The following is a 24,719-nucleotide window of genomic DNA, read 5'->3' on the forward strand; positions in this document are numbered from 1 at the left end:
CCCTAGAATTAATCATCACAACTCCTCAATATCGTCTACGAACTGAAATTCCGACTCTAACTCTATGATGGAAACCTCCTTCTCCAAGAAAGATAGGGCTTCCTATTTTGTGATGTCTTTTATCATGAATAAAATCAAATATTAAGATCTATTTTACCGTAGAGGTCTCTCCAAAGACGACGATCAAGTTCCATGGTTTGTTAATCTTCACTAAGTCAAATTTTCTTTTGTTTATGTGTGTTCATATGATTAAAGGGAGTCGTTAGTTTGAAACGGGTGTGCAATTGGTGTTCATTCCAAGTTTTTTCTAAACTATAAGATTTTTAGATTATGTATTGTAAACTAGTGTTCCTTCTGTCAAAGTTATTACCCTAGGGATTTGATTTTGCATATTCTTTCTTCTACTGTAATAGAGATAGTCCAGTCATGCCAATTATATCACAACTCCTCAATGTGTATGGAATTGAATTCAATGAACCATTAATCGTTAATCAATTTGAAGAAAATTTGTGTTGTATGGGTTGAATTTGATAAACCCAAAATGGTAATTTCTGTCTGGTATATTTCAACCAAATTTAATGGCGAAGACAATGACAATGTTACACTTTGGTCCCCATAATTTCAGAAATGTGACAGTTTAGATTGTATAATTTAAACTATAGCTGGTAAAAGACAAACTACAAAAGAAATTTAAATCATGGGGGTTATTGTGTAATTTATAACAATTGCTTAACGGATGAATGATTAAAAACTAACGATAATGGATTAATTAACATGTATAGTAAACGTTAGATGACCTATTGCGCAAAAAATAACATAGTTGGTCAAGTCGGACTAAACCCAACACTCTATTGTGCAACAATAACATTAAATAAAGTGGAACTTGATTCCGATTCCTGGCAGCAATAAAGAAGGGTGGTTGTGTTGTGGTGGATGTACTCTAGTAGTAAAAAGAAACAGCCAACCATAATCATGAAATTTTGTAAAATTAAACTTTGTATCTTGGTAATCAAGAGAAGAAAAAGAGCATAAGAGGACAGGTAGAGAAGAACTTGTGGTGGTCGTCGGTACCATGGGGGTTGTCGATGATGGATTAATGACGTTGTCAATAGTGAATGTGGCTCCTTGTGGCAGTGGGAGGTCAAAATCAATCGAACCAAGACGAAATCTCTGAAATAAGTATGAAATCGTCGGAGAGAAGAATTGAGAGAAATGGAAGATATAGGTGAAATAATGAATGAAAGAGGGATTAATCAATGACCACTTTTAGCGATGACAGTTGGTCATTAACAGAGAACCATTGGAGGGAGCAGTTCATTTTTTTCGAGTATTAGTGGCGACATTTGTCATCGTTATTGATGTCGTCGGCATTGTTGTTGTACGACACAAGATGACAGCCTTTGGATCGATACAACATATCAAAAAATATGTTTACCTCTTGGCAATAGCATATCATTTATTTGGCAATAGTGGTGATACCATTAGCGGCGACACCAAACAAATATGTTAGCTGTTGCAGCTAATAGTTGTTATCATCGCTAATGACATCTTCACGATAATTAATTATTGTTGTAGTGACTTAACTGTGACCACATGACATCTCCATATCTTAAGAAGTCAAATTGCTCTCGTCAGATATATTTTAACGACACACCGTCACTAAATCTCCATTTATAGCAATGAAATATTTTGAGGCATCGTGTAGGTACCTTTTCTTGTAGTGACAAGTAAGAAATGTATTAAAGAAGTATATCAGAGTAGCACTACAAGAAATAAGTCCTATGCCGACGACCGCTATGCACACGACTTAAGTTGTCGGTACTGTTTCATCTATATATATATGACATTTCGTCGGTATATAGTTGACTAAATTTTTTTTACATAAGAATATATAGAGTTGATAAGTCGTCAGTATACCATAAGCAGGAAAAAAAAGTTTTACACGGTTTCCTCAAAACTTTTGCCGACAATACATTGGTATAGTTTATGCCAAATATGATTTTTATATATTTATATTCCATTTTGCAGAAAAAAGAAATGATGCCCGTTTTGTATGGGTTATAGCGACGACAAGTCGTCCCTATAGAATGATAGCGATCTGCATGATACTCCATGTCGACACAGGCGACTTGTCGTCTGTAAATATATTTCTTATTTATCTTATTTTTAATTTATGAAAAGGGTAAATGACGTCGTGGGACTTAACTCTATACTAACGACATTTCGTCGGTATAGGGTTTTAAGTGATCTGCTTCGTTCGTTCGACCCCCTTTCTTTTGCAGCGCCCCACCAAAAGCTAGTTGTCTTTTTCTCAGTCGACGATTATCCGTCTAAAGGACCTCTGGCCACTCGTCTTCACCACCGACGACGACAATGAGATTGAGAACAATGAAGATTCTCATTGAACTTTTATGTTATATTTGAACAATGTTTGTTGCAGTTTTTTTTTTTTTTTTTTTTTAACAATGTTTGTTGAAGACTTACTTTTTTTTGTTATTTTGCTATGTAGTATTTATTTATTTATTTATTGAGTTTTAATGGTTTGTTATATTATATGATTATTAAGTATTTGATACTATTCTGCATATATACTGTTTGGATTGTTGTAAAAAAAACAGGTTTGGTATATATAACAAAACCTATGAAAATATTTAAAAAATAAATAAATAATAAAAAATTATACAGATGACAAGTCGTTGGTATAGCTTTATAACTGTAATAACCGTTTTACTTTTACAGACGACATGTGTCTCTATTGTTAAAATGGAAGTTGTCTGCCACCACTTTTCCAGACAACATGTCGTCTGTATTGCTTAAACCTGTCCAAACGAAATGTCGTCGGCAAAGGTGAGCTTTATACAGACGACAGGTCATCGGAATTGGTTTATAGTAAACCTTTTCTTTTTCGTCGAAAATCGGTCTCGAAGACCCTTTGACGAGGACATGTCGTCTAAATTGGTTGCTCTGTATCGACGATATTTATCCCGACAACATTTTCCACTTTTACCGACAGGGCTATCCCGACGACTTTGTACAAACGGCAAGTTGTTGGTATAGGTATAGGCTTGTCAGACGACATGTCGTCTGGAGAGTTGTCGAAAATATCGGTAAAGGCCTCATTCCTTGTGGTGTAGGTCCAACAAATATAACAAATATCATTAAATAATCTACATATAGACTCCATAAATTTTGCTTATATGTACCATCGGTAAATAAAAGTCTCCAAAACAAATATCGTGCATCAAAATTTCAAGCACTTAATATATTTTCATATATATAAATTCCTTTCTGGGCAACTCGTGAATGATTCGATCCACTTTTTTTCTATGAAAATCCCGCAAGCACTTAAGGACAAGCCGGAGGGACAACTTGACCCACAACTTTAGGTTTGATGTTTTTACACTCAGAAGTGGCAGGTCCCCCAGGTCCTTGCAAATTGATATCAGCAACCTCAAAATTCTGGCATGTCCCTGGGCTGCAAATAAGCTTCACTGCTACCTTTGTTGTTGATGATCCCTTGATCTTCCTAAAGCTCACGTTTGACAACTTCGTCTTTGAAGGTCCTTTCTAGTGGTCATAAACAAAGACTATACTCAATCCTTTACGTGAATAGAACTAATGTAGGTGTGTGGCTATCATTATATGCACATACCTGGCATTTCCCAGAAGGGCAGTATTCTTGATCAACCAATATCGGGTTTCCCACTTTCTGCATGATGATATCTTCAAAATGCATGTCAGTGGCGCTACCTGGTGTGCCAGCTGGCCAGGATTTGATCCTGAGTCCATTGTCAGTGCCGGTGATGGTGCTGTTTTTGATCCAGATTCCTTGTACAGGTGCTTCATTTGGGTATCTACCGAGGCTTCCAATACTAATGCCATGTCCTGGTCCGCATGTCACTTTCTCGATATGGACGTTCTTGCTTCCATCTCCAAACGAAATGCAATCATCTCCTGTTTTTATGTTTGTGTTTGTGATGTTGAGCCCATTTAATCTCCCGATGTGAATTCCATCCGTATTGAGACTTGTTCCAGGTGCATTAATGGTAACGTGGTCAAGTTTGCTATTGTCACAACCCAATATATTCATGTGGAAGAATTTGCTATTGGTGGATGTTAAGTCTTTCACCACTGCATTCTTGCAGTTAGTCAATCTGATATTCTGACAATTAAAGAAGCCTCACAAACATTAATTAAGGTTGTCTAAATGGTAAAATAGAGTGTGTTTTTAGCCAACCCAACCCAATGTTATATCATTGGAACAAATGAACGGATGTCACATTAATTATAAATTCCTATTGAATTCTGAAACGTAATCATTCGCTTTTATATTTGGATTTTTTTCAAACTTCATATTATTATCTTTACATATTTATGAAGATGCAATTCTTTTTATTAGCTTTAAAATGTGGAGTTGTTATATTTACCTATAAAGCTAAAAACTTGAAATATTTTTAACGATCTTTAACAATAAAACGTGACTATTTAATATTAACCGTGGAATATTGAGAAGTTTCAAAGAAAGACAACTTACAGCTGGTAATTTGCATACTCCGGTAGAGGCGCAGTTGTTACTCTTCCAAGTTGCCTGGCCTTGACCATCGTAATTACCACCAGTCATAGTCAACTTATCGACACCCTCTATCTCGATCCAACCATCAGTTTTGAACTTTGCAACCTCCGGTGGGGCTTTGATGGTTGCTCCGGTGGCCTTGATCTCAATCGGGCCCTTGCATGGACCTTTCAGTTGAATAGGAGATGCGAAATAAGTCCCCGGTGGAATCAGAAGCGAGCTTGGTGGTGGTCCTCCGCAGGCAACTTTCCAAGCATTCATTATAGCCTAAATTAGTCTCGATCGATCACAAAAATAACCGACCAATATTAACGTCAAATCAACGTATACAATGAGTAAGAAATTTTATAAAATGAAAACATAACACGTTGTTCTCAAGCTATTTTAACAAGGAAAATGGAAGGGTGGGATTTAAGCTTTTTTTTTTTTTTTTTTTGTGTTCCCCTCCGCATCCATTTCATCCCTTTAAAAAAAAGTTAGAACAAATTTTCCTTTTAAATTACTTTTCTTGCTTTCCATTCTACTCACTAAATAAACTCGAGAACAAGATGTAAAAATAATTGATTTAGATTTTACCGGGCCATCATCGGTTTTACCATCACCCTTGGCGCCCTTTGTTTTTACATCGACGACTGCAGCATGGTTATTTTCGATCAATACCATGAGAAAAAAACAAAATACTGCTCTTGGAATGAAGTTTTCTTTAGCCATTTCTGTTGAAGTTCTTATTACGAGGTTGTGTGCTTTATTTTTTTGGGTTTTTAATTAGAGCGAATTTAGATATGGTAAGGCAGGCCATTTATAGGAGATATAGGAAATACCTAAATAGAGGTAGTAAGTTTATTTAGGGAATTATTCTTTCACATTTCACCAAATCGTTTTTGCATACAAACGTTTCTCATTGTATGTAATTTCTATCTCCAAGGTTAAAATAGATAATGCCTTGAATCCTTTGTAATTCCAAGCTACTTGCTAGCCCTTGTTTGTTTTAGGCTTTGCCGTATGGGTCGTCAGAGTAAGAGGAAGAGGCACTCTCATCTTACACGTAATCACCTTCCCAAAGCATGGTGATTATCGAGTGGTGTAGGTTGGGTTACCAGGCATTTCAAAGGAGAGAGAAATGCTAATGGTAATATGACCATTTGACAGAATAAAAAAAACTTTTATTTTTTAAAACAAATTAATTTTTACCTACAAATATATACATATTTCACCCATACTTTCACGAGAAATTAAATATCTTCCTACCTTTTATTCATACAAATCCTCCTACCCATTTAAATAATGACATGTGTTATATTACTATCATAAAATATCTTTAAATTTTCATTAATTGAATATTAAATGTTACACATGTCACCATTTAATTAGGTAGGATGATATGTAGGAACAAAAGGTTAATTTCTCTATTTTCACACTACAAATATCATATATTGTTTTTCAAAGATTATGTATATTCTACACTACCAATGATGAACAATTTGTCATCCCCATCTTTATCCGATGATACGTTTTGTGACATTTCATATTTTTCAGAACTAAATTTTTTTTACACTTTAAAAATTGTAATATTTTTGTGGAAAATTTCAGCACAATAAAATATTTTACATAAGCTATCTTGTTTTAATAAAATATCTTAACTAAAGATGTTATTTCAAAATACAAAAACCCTACACATATCATATATAATCAATACACAACATATGTTATAAAGATGTTATTTCTAGACATTTTTTTTGAAAGGACCCAGAGTATGTATGATTCCTAACAAATCCTTAGCTCTTTCACTTGAAACAGTAAAAGGAACTTTAGTCATCTTTCAACATAAATAAGACTCACATATATCAAATAAGCAAAGATTATTTTCCTTCAAAATACCACTCTTTTGAAGTTGGGATATGTGTTCTTTGTTTATATGTCCAAGACGACGATGTCATAGATAAGAGTCACTCAAATCATGTTTGATTATCTTTGTTTAGCATGGTATATAGAACTATTTTTTAATGAGCTATCTAGGTTTACTTCATATATCCCATTAAGAGGTCTAGCATTAAAATAAAATATATCACTCTTATAAGGAAAAATAAAATCGTCATTAAAATGATAAGTAAAACCAGATTGTTTCAAATGTACAACTGAAACTATATTCCTAGTAAAGCTAGGTATATAAACAACATTATTCAATGTCAAATATAAGTCACTAAGTAAAAGTAATTGATAATCTCCTAAAGTTTGAGCTTGAAGTTTTTCTCCATTTCCCACCTGGAGTATAATTTTTCCTGTCTTCAGTTGTCTACTCTTCTGAACCCATGTAACGAATTACAAATATGAGTTCCACATCTAGTATTGAATTCCTAAGTACTTGAGGAAAAATTATATAATTCTAGGGCTATCCCATAGATATCTGAAGTGCGTGCCTAAGCTTTCTTCTATTTCAACTTCGTAAGGTTTGTAGGACAATTCCATTTCTAATTTCCAATGATACCACATTCAAAGCATATGTCTTCTTTTGCTACCTTTTCCTTATTATTCTGAGGTTGTGGGGTTTGTAGGGATTGGGTTACCTTTTTGCAATTATCCTTAACAAAATTATCCTTGGAGTTCTTGGCTTTGGGTTTCTTCGTTCCTCCTTGACTAATTGAGAGAACATGAGTAGTTTTGATGGGAATGTTCTTCTTGGCAGTTTTCAACATTGCATGTAACTCTGATATAGGTTTTTTCCAACCATTCATGTTATAGTTCATGATGAATATATCATAGGATTTGGTCAATGAGTTGAGGATCAAGTCTGTAGTAAACTCATTCGAAATGAGTGAACCAAGTCTCTCTAGATGATCAATGTGATTCTTCATCTTGAGTACATGTGAGGTTACATTTTGTCCTTCTCCCATCTTACACCCATGTAACGCTCTAACAGTCTCAAAGCGTTTCATCCTTGTTTTCTAATGTAACATGTCCTTCAGTTGGTAATGATGTCATAAGTTGGGAGATGTTCCAGGTCCTTCTAGAGGTTTGGTATCATCATGAATATCATAAGGCTCACAATCTCAATTGAATAATATATATGTTTCAACTAAGAATTATAAGGAGCCGTGGGAGTAGGAGCAGGCTCATAGGGAACATAAGCATCAAGAACATACACTTTCTTTTCTAGCATGGGGAGAATTCTCAATTTAGGTGCCAATGGAGAAAATTCATATGGTTAATTTTCTCTTTCTCAAGGATTGATAGAAGGTAACTGTTGTGGTGGTTTGAAGTTTGGGCCATCCACAAAATTTAACAAAGTTAATTTAGTATTTTTGATGTTTTTAAATCATTAATAACTAATACCTTTTGTTTCCATAAAAACTAATTAGTTAAAGTCTAGGATCCAACGTTGCAAATCAAATAATTGGTTAAGTGACCTTTATCCTGTTATTTATTTCAACAAGGTAGGTAGCGATTACCAATTACATCTAAATGTAATTCCCTATTGTATGGGATCCTTAACAATCTTTTGTTAATTGGCATATTAGATTCCATCTATTCCTCATATCTCTAATGCTTAGTTAACCTTTATCACAAAAGATTTCAGATCAAGTCATCTATCTTAAAAGGCATGTATAATCGACACATAACTACTAGTTAGGTGGCCTTTATCCCACTATAAATTTCAAAACTACTTAGAACATCAAAAGATAAATCCAAGCAGTTAGGTGTCCTTTATCCTATAAGGACCATATAAGTGACGAGTGGGTGTATTTTAAGAGGACGACACGGACTGACGTTTAAAGGGATTTATATGTTTTATAATTATAGTTTTAAAAACATATTATATCATGTGTATTGCATGCATTCAATAAAACATGGTACATTTTTTTAAGAAAATCATATTTTCATTTATTGGTTCATTTTACTTCAAATTTTAATATCTTTTATTAAATTTTGGGTTTGTGTGTTTGGAACTAATCTTAGTCTTTTAATTATGGGATATCTGTAGAAAAGTCTCAAATTTTGGGAAAATTTTTAATAAAGTCATAAATATTATTTTTTGAATAAAAAATCTTGACTTAATCCTCTTTAAAATAGAAAAGCCCAAGAAACCGGCTAATTTATTCAGTTTAGCCCTTTTTGACCTGTTCAGCAGGTCATGAGACCAAATTGTTTTTCTTTCGAAAATAATGGGATTTATTTGCAGATTTCGTCAAAAATTTTATGTAATGTATAAACATATTTTTTACATATCTATATCTTTTTTTACGTATTTTTGTATTTTTTATGTTTTTATATGTATATATTTACGTATTTTTATGTATTTTAAATGTATAAACGTATATTTTTACTTATTTATATGTATTTTTTTTTAACTATTTTACATATTTTTTATGTATTTTTATTTGTTACTTTTTATGTATTATGTATTTATATGTATTTTTATATATATTTACATATTTATGTATTTTTTAAGCTTTTTATGTAGATATTTATGTATTTTAAGTGTATAAACGTATTTTTATATAGATGTTTATGTATTTTAAGTGTAAACATATATTAATGTATTTTTTCTGTTTTCTTATATAGATGTTTATGCATTTTTATGTATATTAAATGTTTAATTGTATTATATTTACGTAAAAAATATATAAACACGTAAAAATAATACAATTAAACATTTAATATACATAAAAATATATAAACATCTATATAAGAAAACTAAAAAAAATGCATTAATAAGCAAAAATACGTATAAATACATAATACATAAAAAACAAATAAAAACACACAAAAAATATATAAAATACTGAAAAAATACATGTAAATACATAAACAGGACATCTATACATTTAAGATACATAAATATACAAAACCATCTATATAAAACACTTAAAATAATACATAAATACGTAATACATAAAAAAATATGTAAAATACTTAAAAATAGATATAAATACGTAAAAAAATACGTTTATACATTTAAAATACATAAACATCTATATAAAAAGACTTTAAAAATACATAAATACATAAAAATACATAGAAATACATAATAGATAAAAAAATAACACATCAAAATACATAAAAGAATATGTAAAATGGTTAAAAATACATATAAATAAGTAAAAAAATACATTTATATATTTAACATACATAAATATATGTAAATATTTACATATAAAAACATTAAAAATACAAAAATACTTAAAAATAGATATACATATGTAAAAAATATGTTTATATATTATATAAAAATTTTGATGAAATCTGGAAAAAAGTCTCATTATTTTCGAAAAATTAACAACTGGGTCTTATGAGCTGCTGAACAGGTCAAAAAAAAGCTAAAGTAAATAAATTAGCCGGTTTCTTGGGTTTTCTATTCAAAATGTGAAAAAGTCATGACTTTTTTATTCAAAAATAAAATTTAGGACTTTATTAAAAATTTGGCCAAAATATTGTGACTTTTCTGGAGATATCCCTTTTAATTATCTTTTTATTATTTTATACTTGGAGTTTGTCATGAGTTTTAAAATCTCTCTTTTATCCCATTTTAACAATTTGAAAATCTTGAAAACTTTTAGTGTAAAACTCATTTTATTTGAAAAATCCACTTTATCATCTTACGTTTAAAATTATTTCTTTTGAAAATATGAAACTCCATGATTATATGTATTTAGTTGTTTGATTGTCTAGCATGAAAAAACCTATTTTCATCAATACAAACAAACTAACAATACATTTATATTCACACACAAACATGAGTGCTTAAACCAAGTCATAACTATGTGATATTTCATGTGAGCCATACATGAAATATCAAGTCCTTTTCCTAAAGGACAACTGGGACCAAAAACTTCAAGAGATGTAGTTGTGGAAGCTCCTACTTGTGAAAACATTCAACTACTATTAAAGGTTGCGTTTGGGGATGCTGCTTCAGCTTCATAGAATCTTATGCAACACATTCAACAACATTTTACAAAAAAAGGTTGCATTTTCCACTGCTATTAAAATTAATAAATTTCAACGCTTTTCGATCTTAAAATTGGTTCCATTTTCATTTCAAGTTACATTTTAAGGTACTTATACAAGATTATAAACTAATCAAATATTTACAACAAAAAATGAAGAAACTCTTAGGTACTATTACAAAGAATTTGAATAAATAATTAATATTACAACCATATCGAAAAGTCCAACAACAAAAAATACATTGTCCATGGCTTGTTATTCACATATAATCATAAAAAATTATCAAATAATATTTTGTTTTCCTAAGGAAACATCAATGTGATCAAATGCATGTAGTTATAAATGAAAAGTGGATAACATTTTCTCTCTTATAACTAGCTTTGGATGTTGCAAAAGAAGCCATGCTTGAATTTTTCATACAAGCATTAAAATCGTCCACGACTTTCAAAAACCAAATATTTTCATATCATCATAAAATCTATGCATGCATGTAAAGAAGACTACAATGCCAATTGATGGAAACATGGTGTTCAAGAGTCAAGTTTCAAAAAATAAAACTCTTGAGTTTGAACCAGAAGTCATTAAAATAAAACTTAAACAACATAGAATCCAACAAAGGATCATATTAAATGAACATGCAAGATTTAAATCAACCATAGAAGGGAAGAGGATAAACAACATTTGTTGTCCTTGAATCCTCACAGGAGGTTAATGGTTGATGAAGTTGGCAAGAACCCCAAATGAGAGTTCCCCTAAATATAGTCCACCAATAAGCTCCAAAACTAGATTAATCCTAGTTCAACTCTTTAAAATACAACCTCTTAAGCTTGAACAACCATGAACGAATTTTGATGTTCAAGAGAGTATGCATTCTCTTCTTTTACCAACTGATAACTCAGAGAGAGAATGGAGAGAGTTTGTGAGAGTTAATTTTTTACATGCCATGAGCTAGATTAAAATGAAAGCCTTTCACTACTTTTAATCATCCCACTCATGCAAAACTCAATTATGATTTATTCAAAACCCTCTTCATGCATTGGACCACCCATAAAGATGGTCTTGAAAGATTATATACAAAATTAGGAGAGAGAAAAGGATGAGTTAGTCAAACACTCATTCTTTTTCCTCTTTAATACTCCAAGTCTTCTATTTTATAAAACTAGCTTTTATATTTTATAAAGACTTTCAAATATATATATATATTTGTAAGGTCTATTTATTTAATCTAACTCTTTAAATTAAATAAATAAATTTCACAAAAACTAAATCATTTAATGATTAAACGATACAAGTACCAAACTTATAATAATTCGTACACTTATGATCATGTTTTTATTATTATGATTAATATCAAATAATAATTTCAAGAGTTCTAATATTTTAATATGAATCAAACTCATATACTAATATATTAATTCTAGTGTCTACTTTTTATTGGTGTGACCCTACAGATCATATGTTATTAGCAGTATGAAGGTTTGTATTGATCAGATACACTCAAGTATGAATAGTGAAGAAAAAGAAAAAAGTAAACAAGAACAAAAAAAGAAGGATGATCACAAAGATGTTTTCACAATGAAAAGGTTATCACAAAGAGAACAGTTGCTCAAAGCGAGGCACAAAACTTTTTTAGGTTTTTAACCTAATAGTATTCCCACCTACTCTAATGCAAAATTCATTGAAAAATCCTCCAACAAAATAGGAGAATCTGCTTACAACTCACAGAGCAACTGTCGAGATGCTTACCTCCTTTAATGCAAAATCATTGAAGAATCCTCCAAAGTCATTCGCGATTTTGAACAGAGGATGTCCGATACGACCAAAAAAGTAAAAAAAATTACACCAAGAAGTACAATCATTCATGAATGATTTCTGAACCTCTTCGGACAATAACATAGCTGACATGAACAAGGTGATTGAATAGTTTCGGTCATTGTTGAAAGCCGAGAAAGAAGCTCTATAAAAGATACATGCAGGCATCAAGGTAGACAATGTCGAATTGCACACAACCCTCTCCACCTTGATTGAAAAATTACAAGAGGACTTAGCCATTAAAAATAAGATAATGGATGAACTAGCTGAGAAAACTTATAAAACCAAAGTTCTGTCTGTGAAGTTGAAGAATGCTACCCAGACCATTGCCCAACTTGAAGATGAGAGAGCTTTAGTTAAAGGGTGAATTTTGGAAATTAACCAATACCTAATGCGAATCGTTGAGACTCGCAATTCCTCCTTCATCGTCTCTGCTCGACAGGATCTCTCTGAAAATATTCAACCTGTCTTCACCATGCTAAATCAAATACAAGGTGTTTCGGGAAGCAGGGATTCTACGAAACAAGGGGGAGACGAGGACGAAAAGATAAAGGTTGTGACTGATCAGAAGGATAATGAAGCTTCCGGATCAGGAAAAAGACAAAGTCAAAGGAAAAGGGATTGCTGAAGAGGACAACGATGAAAATCCGAAAATGACTGAGTTGGAAGGATCGCTATGGAAAAAAGTGACAATGAGCTTGACGAGCTCAATGCTCTTCGGAGGAAGTTTGAGGTAGAAGAAGCGGAGTCTAAGAGTACAAAACTTGTTCCTGAAACTCAAAAATCTTTATTTCCAACATGGTTTTTTGAGCGCATTCAGAAAGAAGCTATAGAGGATCTGAATCTCTTCTAGTTGGATCCCACTACCTCTTTTGATTTGACAAATGATGTGGAATGTCAATTTGATTTTCCCATCACTCCGAGGGCATTTCTCTTTCGATGTTTCGAATTGATTAAGAAATCCATGATCTATGACAGTGCAGTAAATTGAAAGCTCTTTTCGTTTTACTTGAAGCATGCGAAACCACAGTATGAGACTTGGAGAATGAAGAGAATCATAGCGTTGAAGGTTAGGTTGCCGATTCAGACTAAATACTTCTTGAATATCCAGTTTAAAGGATTTCGAGGTGCCAATCACAAGCTTCATTATTTCACATCAGCTGGCTTGCCATTTATGAACCCCTACGATTGGTTATCTCTATTCCACATTGTAAAAAAGGATGTTCAGAAGTATGAGCCTATTGTTGAACACTTGAAGAGGATGATAAATTGTTATATTCTTGAAATTGCAAAAATAGATGTTGAGATCGCATCTGTTTTAAAGAAGAGGCCGATATTGAAGCTCGAAGAACAACCAAAAGACATCCAGCACTTGAAGAAAAGAATTATTCGGGAAGAGCATTGGAGTATTGTTTACAAGAGAAAAGAAGGTGAAGTGGTTCAGAACTACATGTTCTTTTTAAGGGACAAAAACTATACTCATCTTCATCTCTTAAAACTATCTTATCCTCTGCTGAAGCTCCCAAAGAAAACTCTTTCGCTGACATCAAATGTGTTGGGAATATGATACGTTAGTATATGTCAGTTCGGGGCTCTCTTCTGAAGATAATGTCGAAGATCTTTGTTGCGCAAAGACAACCATGAAGACCTCCTGCCAATTTGACATAAACGGGGAGATTGTTAAAGCTTTGTTTGCTGTGTCAATTGGTTGTATTTGGAATTTTTAAATGGGCTTGTCCATCTTTGGAATCTTAGCTCAGTAGGTCTATAAATAGCGCATTGTTACCGTTATTTTTTATCGATTTTTTGTAACCATCTAGCACTCACATAATAGTTCCGAATTGCAAACTGTTGTTTGTGCTTTATTATTGGAGATTCCGCTAATTTCATTCCATATCATTTGTGTTACCTGTTTCATTTTAGTATTTTGTATTGAATATAAAATCAATTGGTCTTATCACAAGTTCAGTCAATGTCATCAAACAATCAGTCCATGCTAAAAGATTTAATATATTGACACAAGTTTACAGTCATTTTATCCATGATCAGTGCCTAACAAAAAACTGTTAATAACAAATAACAAAATACATACAAATATTGTAACGTCCCAAAATTCGTACCAAAAATTTTCTTTAAATCATTATCAAAACCATGTTCATAAAAACATATCATAAGTCATAACATGAATTCAAAGTATCATTTCCAAAACATATTTTCATTATCAAAGTAAAACATCCCAGGCTGTCTAAACTATGGTGTGTGTCATGCGATCACCCCGAGCTCTTCCCTCCGCCACCGGAAATACCTGAAACCAAAACCGAAATCGTAAGCACGAAGCTTAGTGAGTTCCCCAACCTACCACATACCCTGCATAAACACGTACAGCATATACTGGGCCACGCCCGCTACTTTGGGCCTCGCCCGCTACAACGGCCCCGCCGCTCCAGGCCCTGTCTGGCTTTGAGTCCCGCTCGGATACATATCTGTTTCACTTAGGCCTCGCCTGTCACTGGGCCTCGCCCGCTAACATATACTAACACATACGCATATCACAACACATAAGCTAACATATACTAATAAATCCTGTCCTGAGGCCTCCCCTATCTTGGGCCTTGTCCTTGTCCTGCTACTGATGAGTCATGGAACCCCATCCATGCTCCTACTGATAATGAGATACGGGCCTAGCCCACACTCGCTCTTTCCCTAACTTGGGCCTCGCCCCTGTTCTGCTGCTAATGAGATGTGGAACACCGTCCACACTCTGCTATTGATGAGATACGGGACCTCGCCCACACTCACCTCCCTACCAGGCACATACATGTATCACACATACAATAAGTATAAACTATAATATAAACCATTACTTGGGCACCCGCCCGCTATCATTGGACCTTGGTCCTGAATATCATTCTAGCATACTGCGCCTAGGGCTAACCCCCAGGTCTTCCTACTCATAACTACATGGGTCGGAATTGTGGCCGTAGACCCATTCACACAAAGGGAAACTTACCTCGTACTGCTGAACTTGTTGGTAACCCCTCTGGATGCTGACCAACAATTCCCTGAACCACTGCTCCACTAGCTCTCCGAGCTACCAATATCAATACAACACTTAGCCTAACTGCCCTCCAAAAGTCAGCTAAGTCAACCCTGGTCAAAGTTAACCTTCCGGGTCAACCCTACTCCCCGAGTCTGCTTACTGACTCGCCGAGTTCCCAGGCTCAGAATCCTTTCATTCGCGACTCGACTCGCCGAGTCAGCCCCTGACTCGCCGAGTCTACTAATTTCCGAGTTCTGACCTGACCAACTCACTGAGTCCTCACTCAACACACTGATCTGAGTCTTAACTCGAGGGGTTTGGGGTTTCGCGACATGACTCGCTGAGTCCAAGGCAATCTTCAACAGACTCGTCGAGTTGTTCTTCGAACTCACCGAGTTCCTGCCGAACTTCATCCAACTCGCCGAGTCAACCCATGTGACTCACCGAGTCGCTCTAGTTCTTAATCCATACAGTGGCTTTTCGAGCCATGCTGGGGCTCCAAATTGTAGATCCACTCTTCCCAAGTCTATTCCTCACGTAAAGTTGCAAACTTTACGTGAAACCAAGGAGATATGAGCTTAAAACACTTTAGGGCTAGGGCTTGGGGAAAAGATGCTTTACCCACACACCACAAACTGATACTTTATGGGTCTCTAGGCCAAAACACACCTAGGGCTGAAGGGATCCATCTTGAGGACGTCCAAATCCTGAAATGCATCATGCTTGGTCCAAAATCTCATAAAGAGGGACATGATGAGATCTAACAAATAACAAGACAAAGAAGGAACTTGGTTACCAAAAATGAGCAGCAAAAGAGATGAATCTTCTGGACCCACAACCTTCCTCTTGAACCCTCAACTCCTTCTTCTCCTTCTAGGCTTTAAGAACACTTAAATCCTTCAATATTGGCTCACACACTCAAAGAGAGCACTAGGGTTTTGTGGGATAACTTCTGGACAATGGGGGCTACAAATGAGGCTGATAGAAGGAGAATGAGATGTTTAAATAGTGCACAAAGTCCCAAATTTAGGGTTTCCCAATTCAGACCAGACTCGCCGAGTCCTCTTTTCCGACTCGCCGAGTCGGTTGCTTAATCAATCCCCCGGATCCCACTCCGACTCGCCGAGTTCCTCCCTGGACTCGACGAGTCGACCCTTTAACTTAGGATTTTCCGTTCCTTTCTTGGTCTTTCTGATTATGGGTGCTACATACATAGTTTAGCATACACACAATACAATACAATCACATACATTTAAATAGATCTTGCAGACACACAACTTAAAATAAAGCATATGCCAGCAAATCAAATCCATATGTTCCAAAACCACATCCAGAAAATCAACAAAAGCACATAATTTTTAAATTCTCTATTCTATATTATATTCAAGGTTTGCTTCTTTTTCTCATGATTCATCTCCTTTAGACCATTTTCTTCTATACATGCAAATCAAGAAAAAATGTCGAATAACATCAAAGAAGAGGATAACGATTTTAAAGATTACTTAAGATATAATTCTAATTTTCTATGCTACAAAACATATCAAATTTAAAACATACCTGAAAGCAAATACAAACCACCAAGAAGCGCATACAAATGGATAAAAATAAAGAAATTGGCTTAAATTGAACATCTCAAATTGGCATCAAACTGTCATCCAAAGTATATTACTTGTTTAGAACTTCTTAGACATTGACACCAGCAAAGTATATAAAATTAAAAAGTGAACCTAAAATAAAATGTGATGGGATCCACATTATCATTGGTTACTTAGAAAACATAAATTTGGTTGCTAAAAGTTGGACCTATTGTAGACATACGGGCCCTTTGGCATTTGCTGGCCATATGAAGTCACTCAGCCCATACATGTTCCGAGGCGAGCCTGACATATTAGATGAAAATTCATAGGTTCGAGTGCCCTAAAAACACAATTTTACAGTCAAAACTGCAACATAAAAAATATTATTATGGCATGTGGTAAAAAAATTAAAATAGTTACATATTAACAAAATCGCATGTCATATGTCCTAACTATTTGGGAGAAAGGCAAAAAGAAAATATACAAACTAGCCGTCACATGTTTGGTTGTTTCAGTTTTTAATGCCTTCCAACGAAGATAAGACGTTTTCCCTGAAATACATAATTTATTCTTGTTACTATTAAAAAGAGCCAGAATAAAACAGGATGCAAATAGAATCAAAACTTCAAAAAATTAGAGTTACCAGAGATAATTCTAGTATTTTGTCCTATGTAGATTGGGTCTTGACAATGCTATATTTTCCAACACCTTCGATCTGATTTTCCTTTTCTAAACTTTCATTGTAGGCACAAGGTTCACCATCCCCACCATTTCGCTTTTTGTATATCCTGTTGTCCACATAAACACCATTTAATCATAAAAACAATATGTCTATAAAGTTCAAGTATATTATTGCTCAATAATAAGACATAATATGTTACCGGATAACATTTCAGTTTTTGGAAGATAATATCATAACATCTCTATAAGAACACCATTCATCAAAAACTTAAACCATAACAGCTTGTAACTATGAGTAAAAATGAGTTGAAGAAAGAAAAGGTCAACTTACTTGAGGCTACAAGCAGGAAACTTTCATCAAGCTCGTTCAAGAAGATTTTTCTATATGACTCTTCCACCAAATCCTATAAACCCAAATAAATTTCTTCAGACATACCTAAAACCAAAAAGTGAAAAAAAAAACAATTTAGTAGAAAGGTATATTATTAGAAAAAAATACATAAACGGTAGAAAATATTAGGTCTTCTTCATCTACTGGTGTCCTCACTTCTAACAAATCTGATTCTTTCTTGTTTTTCATCAGTCTGAAACAGAATAAAGATATTTAAATTCCAAAATAAAAAAATCTTTAAAAAGGTTTTGGATTTGAATCTCTATGACAAAGATTGAACCTGAAATCTAGAAATGTGGAAGAGATTGTGGACTTGAATCAAGGTGAAATTGGTGAAAATATCTAAAACATTTAGTTGTTCACCGTCAATTCAGAAGTAGGTTTCGAATTTTGGGTTTCACTCAAAATCATGTTGATAACAATTTTAAGATCATGAACACAGATGTTGTGTAACCATAAACCACAATGATAATATATGAGAGTCTCAAGGGTTACGTTTATGAATACTAAATTGATGGAGAAATTGTATAGATTGGTTCCGAAGAAGATATTGTATTCCTGCTGTAAATGAATGACCAAGCAAGAAACTCTTTACTCAATGTGAGAAGAGTAAGGTAGCTCAATGACTTATGTGATTTGATAGCGTGATTGGGAAGAAGTGATTGGAATGAAAGTTACATTAAGGCGTCAAACATAGAGTCTAAGAGGTTTGGGACAACATGCAGCAACATGCTTCTAGGGACGCTTAGCTAGTACATAGTTTCGGAATCATACCTGCCCCATCATTCTGAATTAGGGTAATGGAGAAAATCTACCTGAGAAAAGAACGACAATAACATGTTTTTGGTGTTTTTGATTTTTTAAAAGAAAATACAAAAACGAATAAAGTATTTTTGAATTTTTTTTAAAAGAAATAAAATAGAAATAAAAGAAAAATACTTTTGATAAATTTTGATGTTCTGAAAAAGATAAACAGAAATTAAAAAAATATATATTTTTGTGATTTTTGATTTTTCAGAAAAAAAATGAAAAATAGAAATGAAGAGAAATAACTAAGACAAAAGAATTCAGAAACTAAAATGAACAATAACTTCAAAGCCATTCTGAAGCTTGGAATCAATCGGAAGAGACTTAATTTACAAAGGATATGCATCGTTCTGAAATGAAGAACGGTAGCATCCAATGCATTCTGAAGCTCAAAACCAATCGAAATGTGAATAGTAATTCCGAAACATTCCGAAGCTCGGAATCGTTCGAAATGTGAAAAGTAAAATCTGAGACATTCCGAAGCTCGGAACCATTCGGAATATGATCAGTTACTTTAACAGTTATGAAGTTGGTTTCGGAACTAAGTCTTGTTTAATCATATTCCTAACGCTTGTTAAATTTGATTGAATAGGAAGGACCTTTGTGAAGAAATTAATTAACTGGACTGAGGATCTAACAAAATGAACTTCGACGTTTCCATTCTCGACATGATCCTTTATGAAGTGATATGTTTGTGCAATATGGTTTGTATTGGAGTGTTGCACTGGATTCTGAAAAATTCTTATAGCACTTTTGGAATCACAATAGAGAGGAATTCTTTTCATATTAATTACATAGTCTCTAAGTGGGTTCTGAATCCACACTACTTGGGACGTATAAAATCTTGTTGCAATGTATTCAGCTTCAGCTGTTGATAAGGACACACATGTCTGCTTCTTAGATTACCAACTAACAAGCTTGTTATCTAGAAACCGCCATCCCCCATAAGTGCTTTTACGATCAAGGCCACATCCTCCGAGATTAGCATCAGAATAAGCTTGCACAAAGAATATCGAATTGGATGGATACCAAATTCCAAGAGGTATCAGAATATGTTCTTTATAGCTACCATATGTGGTTCACGGGGATTCGCCTGAAACCTAGCATAATAACATACATTAAACATAATATCAAGACGACTTGATGTTAGATACCTTAGAGATCTGATCATCTGGCGACGTAATCTATCCTAATAAATATAGATATTTTTGCCAAATGGTACATTCTCCTTAATCATGACACATGTAATTTTCTCATAATTTTTTGTTTTCACATGTCATTTTCTTATTTTTTTCCATTTTTATTTTATTGCCACATCATTAAAATAATTAAAGCTATATTATTATAGCAATTAATTCCAATTGATTATAACCGATTGTTTACTATTATTTATTTAAATGTGTTATTAATGTAATTTTGTTAATAAATAAATATGTTTTTGAATAATATAAAAATTAATTTCAGTTAATTGTATTCGAATATTTAATTAGTTATAATTGTTTAATGATATAATTTATAAAAAGATTGATAGTATACGACAGTGATTCAGCTTTGACTTGTAATTTATATATATATATATATATATATATATATATATATATATATATATATATATATATATATATATATATATAATTTATTCATTTTGATTATATATATAACTAGATTTTGTTCGAATCAATATAAATTAAAATTTTATATAATGATAGTTGTTTTACTTTAAAAAATAAATAATATCTATTATAAAAGTGTGGAAATAAAATCTTTTAAAGTGCAATGTATTTATGGAGCCTTCCCTCAATATTCAAGTTGTTGAAATTATTGAAAAATCTTGGTATATATGTTGATCTTTGAAGGCTTTTACCTATGTTTATGGTTTTTGGATGAGTGTTGGTAAATTCAAAAAATACCACGGGTCTTGGTGGTTGTTTTGTTGTTAGACTTATTAATGTTTAACTATTTTCTTGGGGCTAGGTTGTTGTACTTTTAGACGTTAGCATGGTGGCTTGAATTCATCATAAGTTTCTTCAACAGGTGGTGAGAGCTCCATGACTTTAACCTGAACAAATTGTGTCCTATTTTGCTGCATTGTATTGAAAGGTATAAAGGTCATTATGATCAAGTAATGACTTTTGAATGTAAATTATTCCGTCAACCGTATAGATTGAACTACTTACTTATTCATCATATTGTTCGTATATATTTCAAATTTTTACTTTACAAAATGTTTATTGTTACATATTGATATTTAAATTTTTTAATCAACTCGTGTAGTACACGGGTCTCACACCTAATGTAATAGCAGTTGCTGGTTTGTCCAATGATAGAGCAAGTTTCATTTAGAATACCATTGGAACCTTTACCCTTGAGTCACCCACCATTCCGAATTTAGCAAGCAAGGTCTTTGTGTAGGTTTCTTGGTTGATGAATATTCCCTCTGAACTTTGTCTAATGTTTAAAACAAGGAAAAAGTTAATTAGACCCATTGAACTCATTTAAAATTTAGTTTCCATTAGTTTTTAGAATTCAGTTGTTAATTTAGGATCAGTGGATCCGAAAATAATGTCATTAATGTAAATTTGAACGATCCTTATATGGTCACCATCTTTCTTACGAAAGAAGTTTGGGTCAACCGAACCTTGTTTGAATTTAGACTGCTTAAGGAAACGAGTCAGAGTTTCATACCATGCACGAGGGGCTTGTTTCAGACCATACACCGCCTTATCCAGAACATATCAATGATTCGGATATTTTTCATCTATGAAACCTGGTGTTTGTTCCATATAGACTGTCTCCTCGAGTTCGCCATTCAGAAACGCGCACTTTATATCCATCTGATAGACTTCAAAAATTTTGTGGGCGACATAGGAAAGAAAAATCTGAACGGATTCCAATATAGCGACTGGTGCGAATGTCTCATCGTAGTTTATTCCTTCCTCTTGGCAATAGCCTTTAACCACCAAATGTGCCTTGTTGCGAATTACGTTTCCGTCTTTATCCATCTTATTCCGGAACACCCATCTCATTACAACAACCGATGCATCCTTTGGAGTGAGGACCAATTTCCATACTTTATTTCACTCAAATTCATTGAGTTCTTGTTGCATTATTAACCCAATCTGCAAGATCAAGTGCAATTTGACATTTTAGGCTTTATTTTAGATATAAAAGAAATAAACAAGCAAAATTCCAATTTAGAAAATAATGCATTTTCTTTCGATTTTTGTTGAACCCGAGTAAGAACTCCTAAAGATGAGTCTCCGATCACTTGAGATATTTGATGATCTTTGGTCCATTTAGACATTGGAGGATAGTTTTGATCATAGGAAGGATCTTTTCAGCATAAACTTCTTCAAACTCCGATTGTACATCCGAGTCATTATTTTCATTCTCCCCCTGGAAGTTTGCATGTGACCCGTTGTTCGGATTTGAATTCTCCCCTGGAGTGGATCATCGGAATTGAAGATTTGAGTGGAACTCTTCCCCTGGCATGGAGAAGCAGAAGATTTTGGTTGAGGTTCATTCGGAATTGGTTGCTTAGGAGGAATCTCTGCATTTTTGGCAGCTTCGTCGACAATCTTGATCAATTCAACATCTTGATTGTCTTTTGCGTTCGATTTCAAGGAAATAGCTTTGTCAGGTTCATCAAAAAATTTAGAAATTCCTCATATAAATTCACAAAAAGAATAGTCTTTGAACTTGTTGATGGAAAAATGTCCTCCGATTGACAATCTTCTTTTTGATATTTCTTCATATAATTTTCATCATCCGTGACGTAGTCACTCTCCTCAATCATCTTTGATTTCTTGTTCAGAACCTTATAGGCCTTTGACGTCAAGGAATACCCTAGAAATTTTTTTTCATCAGCTTTCACTTCGAATTTGTTTTAATGTTCTTTGGAATTTAATATAAAGCTCCAGGAATCAAACACATGAAAGAATTTAACGTTATGTTTCCGATTGTTAAGAATTTCGTAAGGAGTAATCAGAAATATTTTTGTTGATGTAGGAACGACTCTGAGTAAAACAAGCAGTGGCAGTGGCATCAATCAAGAAGTACAAGGGAAGATTCACAAATGATACCATTATCCTTATGGCTTCACAACGAGCTCAATTTCGTCTTTCAACTACATTGTTCTGCTGTGGAGTGTAAGGCGAAGAGAAGTTGTGAGAAATCCCTTTTCTAGTTAAGAATTCTTCAAATGCATGATTTTTGAATTCCGAACCGTTGTCACTACGAATTTTCTGAACATGCTTTTGTAATTTAAGCTCAACCTGCTTGATGAAATCTATAAGATTCTAAGTGGCTTTGGATTTCTGTCTAAGAAAGAATACCCGGGTAAATCTAGAAAAATCTTCAACAAGAACCAAAATATATTTGTTACCACCAATACATTCGATGGTTGATGGACCACAACGAGCAATGTGTAATAATTCTAGTGGCTCGGTGATTTTGGTATTTATGATTGTCGAGTGACTATTCCTGCTTTGTTTCCTGAGGTCAAATGCAGCACATAAATGTTCTTTTTCGAATTTCAGAAGAGGTAGACCATGAAAAAGATCACCAATGACGAGCTTGTTAATATCCTTGAAATTCATATGTGAAAGCCTTCTATGACATAGCCAATCATCCGATGATGCTTTCGTAAGCAAGAAAATAGATGGTTTCCCTTTGATTGGATTTAGATTCAGATGATACATCTCTCCTTTCCTTTTTGACTTCATAAGCACTGCTTTAGATTTCTTTTCGATTATTTCTGAACCTTCTTCATCAAACGACACCTTCAGACCAGTACCTACAACCAATTGTGAAACACTTATCAAATTGTGTTGCAAGCCTTCTACCTATGCTACCTTCCGAATAGAGAATTCTCCATTCGTTATCATTTTGTAGCCTTTTATCTCTCCAGTGGCGTTGTTTCCAAACGTCACTCTTCCACCATCTTTCAAACACCGAAACTCTCTTAGTTCTTCTTTCTTCCTAGTCATGTGACGAGAACAACTGCTATCGATGTACCATTCAGAATCATGCTGTTCGTCATGCATAACCTACACAGTTTAGATAGTTTTAGGAACCCAAACCTTCTTGGGTCCTTGTGAGAATTTCTTTTGAATAGGAAAGATTTTTTTTTTATCCACCCAAAAGGATTTTCTTTTCAAAGTAAGATTAATCCCCTTTACCATTTTGAAAACTTCAACCTTTTTGTCATAGAGATAAATTTCAAAAAAATTTTCTTTTCGTTGAATGTTTTCTTTGAATTTCAGAGCCATTCTTTTTGAAAATGCTTTTTCCTTCTTTTTCAATTTTGCTTCGTACTTTTTGAGAGTAATTTCTGGTTTCGAAGCAATTTTGCCTTTACCCTTAAAATCTTGGGATTTGACAATTGGTTTTGAAAACTGTGGTTTTCAAGACTGTGGTTTTGAAGAAGACTTTGATTTTGTTTTCGAAATTGAAGATGAATTCGTATTTTGATTAGAACTTTTTTATGTGTTAATAGAATTATGATTGGAATTCATTTTCTTCTAAAAACGCTTTCTTTCTTTTAAATTCTTCCTATATCTAGCATTCATTTGCCTTTTCTTTGCAATCATTTCTTCGGCAGATTTGTGAATGTTAGATTTAGGTTTATCCTTTTTGACTAGCTTTTCATTTTCTTCTGAAGTGGTTTCACTTGAAATATTGTTTCTGCCACTTGGTCTTGCCTTATTGTAACGAAGGTTCGTATGATTCAACGGTTCTGAAACATATTTCCCTTTTGTTTTCCAAGAGGTCATTTCTGAAAGACCTTTTGATTCATCTGCATTGTCTATTGGCTTGGACCAGAAGAATTCATCACATCCGTTCGCATTATCATTATTAACCAGGGACGTTAATTCAGACTTGTCATTTTTGTTC

The 24,719-nt window shown here is 33.5% G+C and overlaps 1 protein-coding gene across 1 annotated transcript; it reads right to left on the minus strand.

Moving 5' to 3' along the window:
• Positions 1-3,139: 3,139 nt before the first annotated feature.
• LOC145064831 (exopolygalacturonase-like) lies at positions 3,140-5,481 on the minus strand. The gene is made up of 4 exons (XM_079012200.1): positions 5,150-5,481; positions 4,535-4,840; positions 3,653-4,162; positions 3,140-3,567 (listed from the first exon to the last, which is right to left on the minus strand). Exons 1-4 carry the CDS (start codon positions 5,282-5,284, stop codon positions 3,346-3,348), a joined length of 1,173 nt encoding a protein of 390 aa, XP_078868326.1. The 5' UTR covers positions 5,285-5,481; the 3' UTR covers positions 3,140-3,345.
• Positions 5,482-24,719: the final 19,238 nt, after the last annotated feature.

The sequence above is a fragment of the Lactuca serriola genome, chromosome 7, assembly GCF_051521515.1.
Source record: "Lactuca serriola cultivar US96UC23 chromosome 7, Lser_US96UC23_V15, whole genome shotgun sequence".
NCBI lineage: Eukaryota > Viridiplantae > Streptophyta > Magnoliopsida > Asterales > Asteraceae > Lactuca > Lactuca serriola.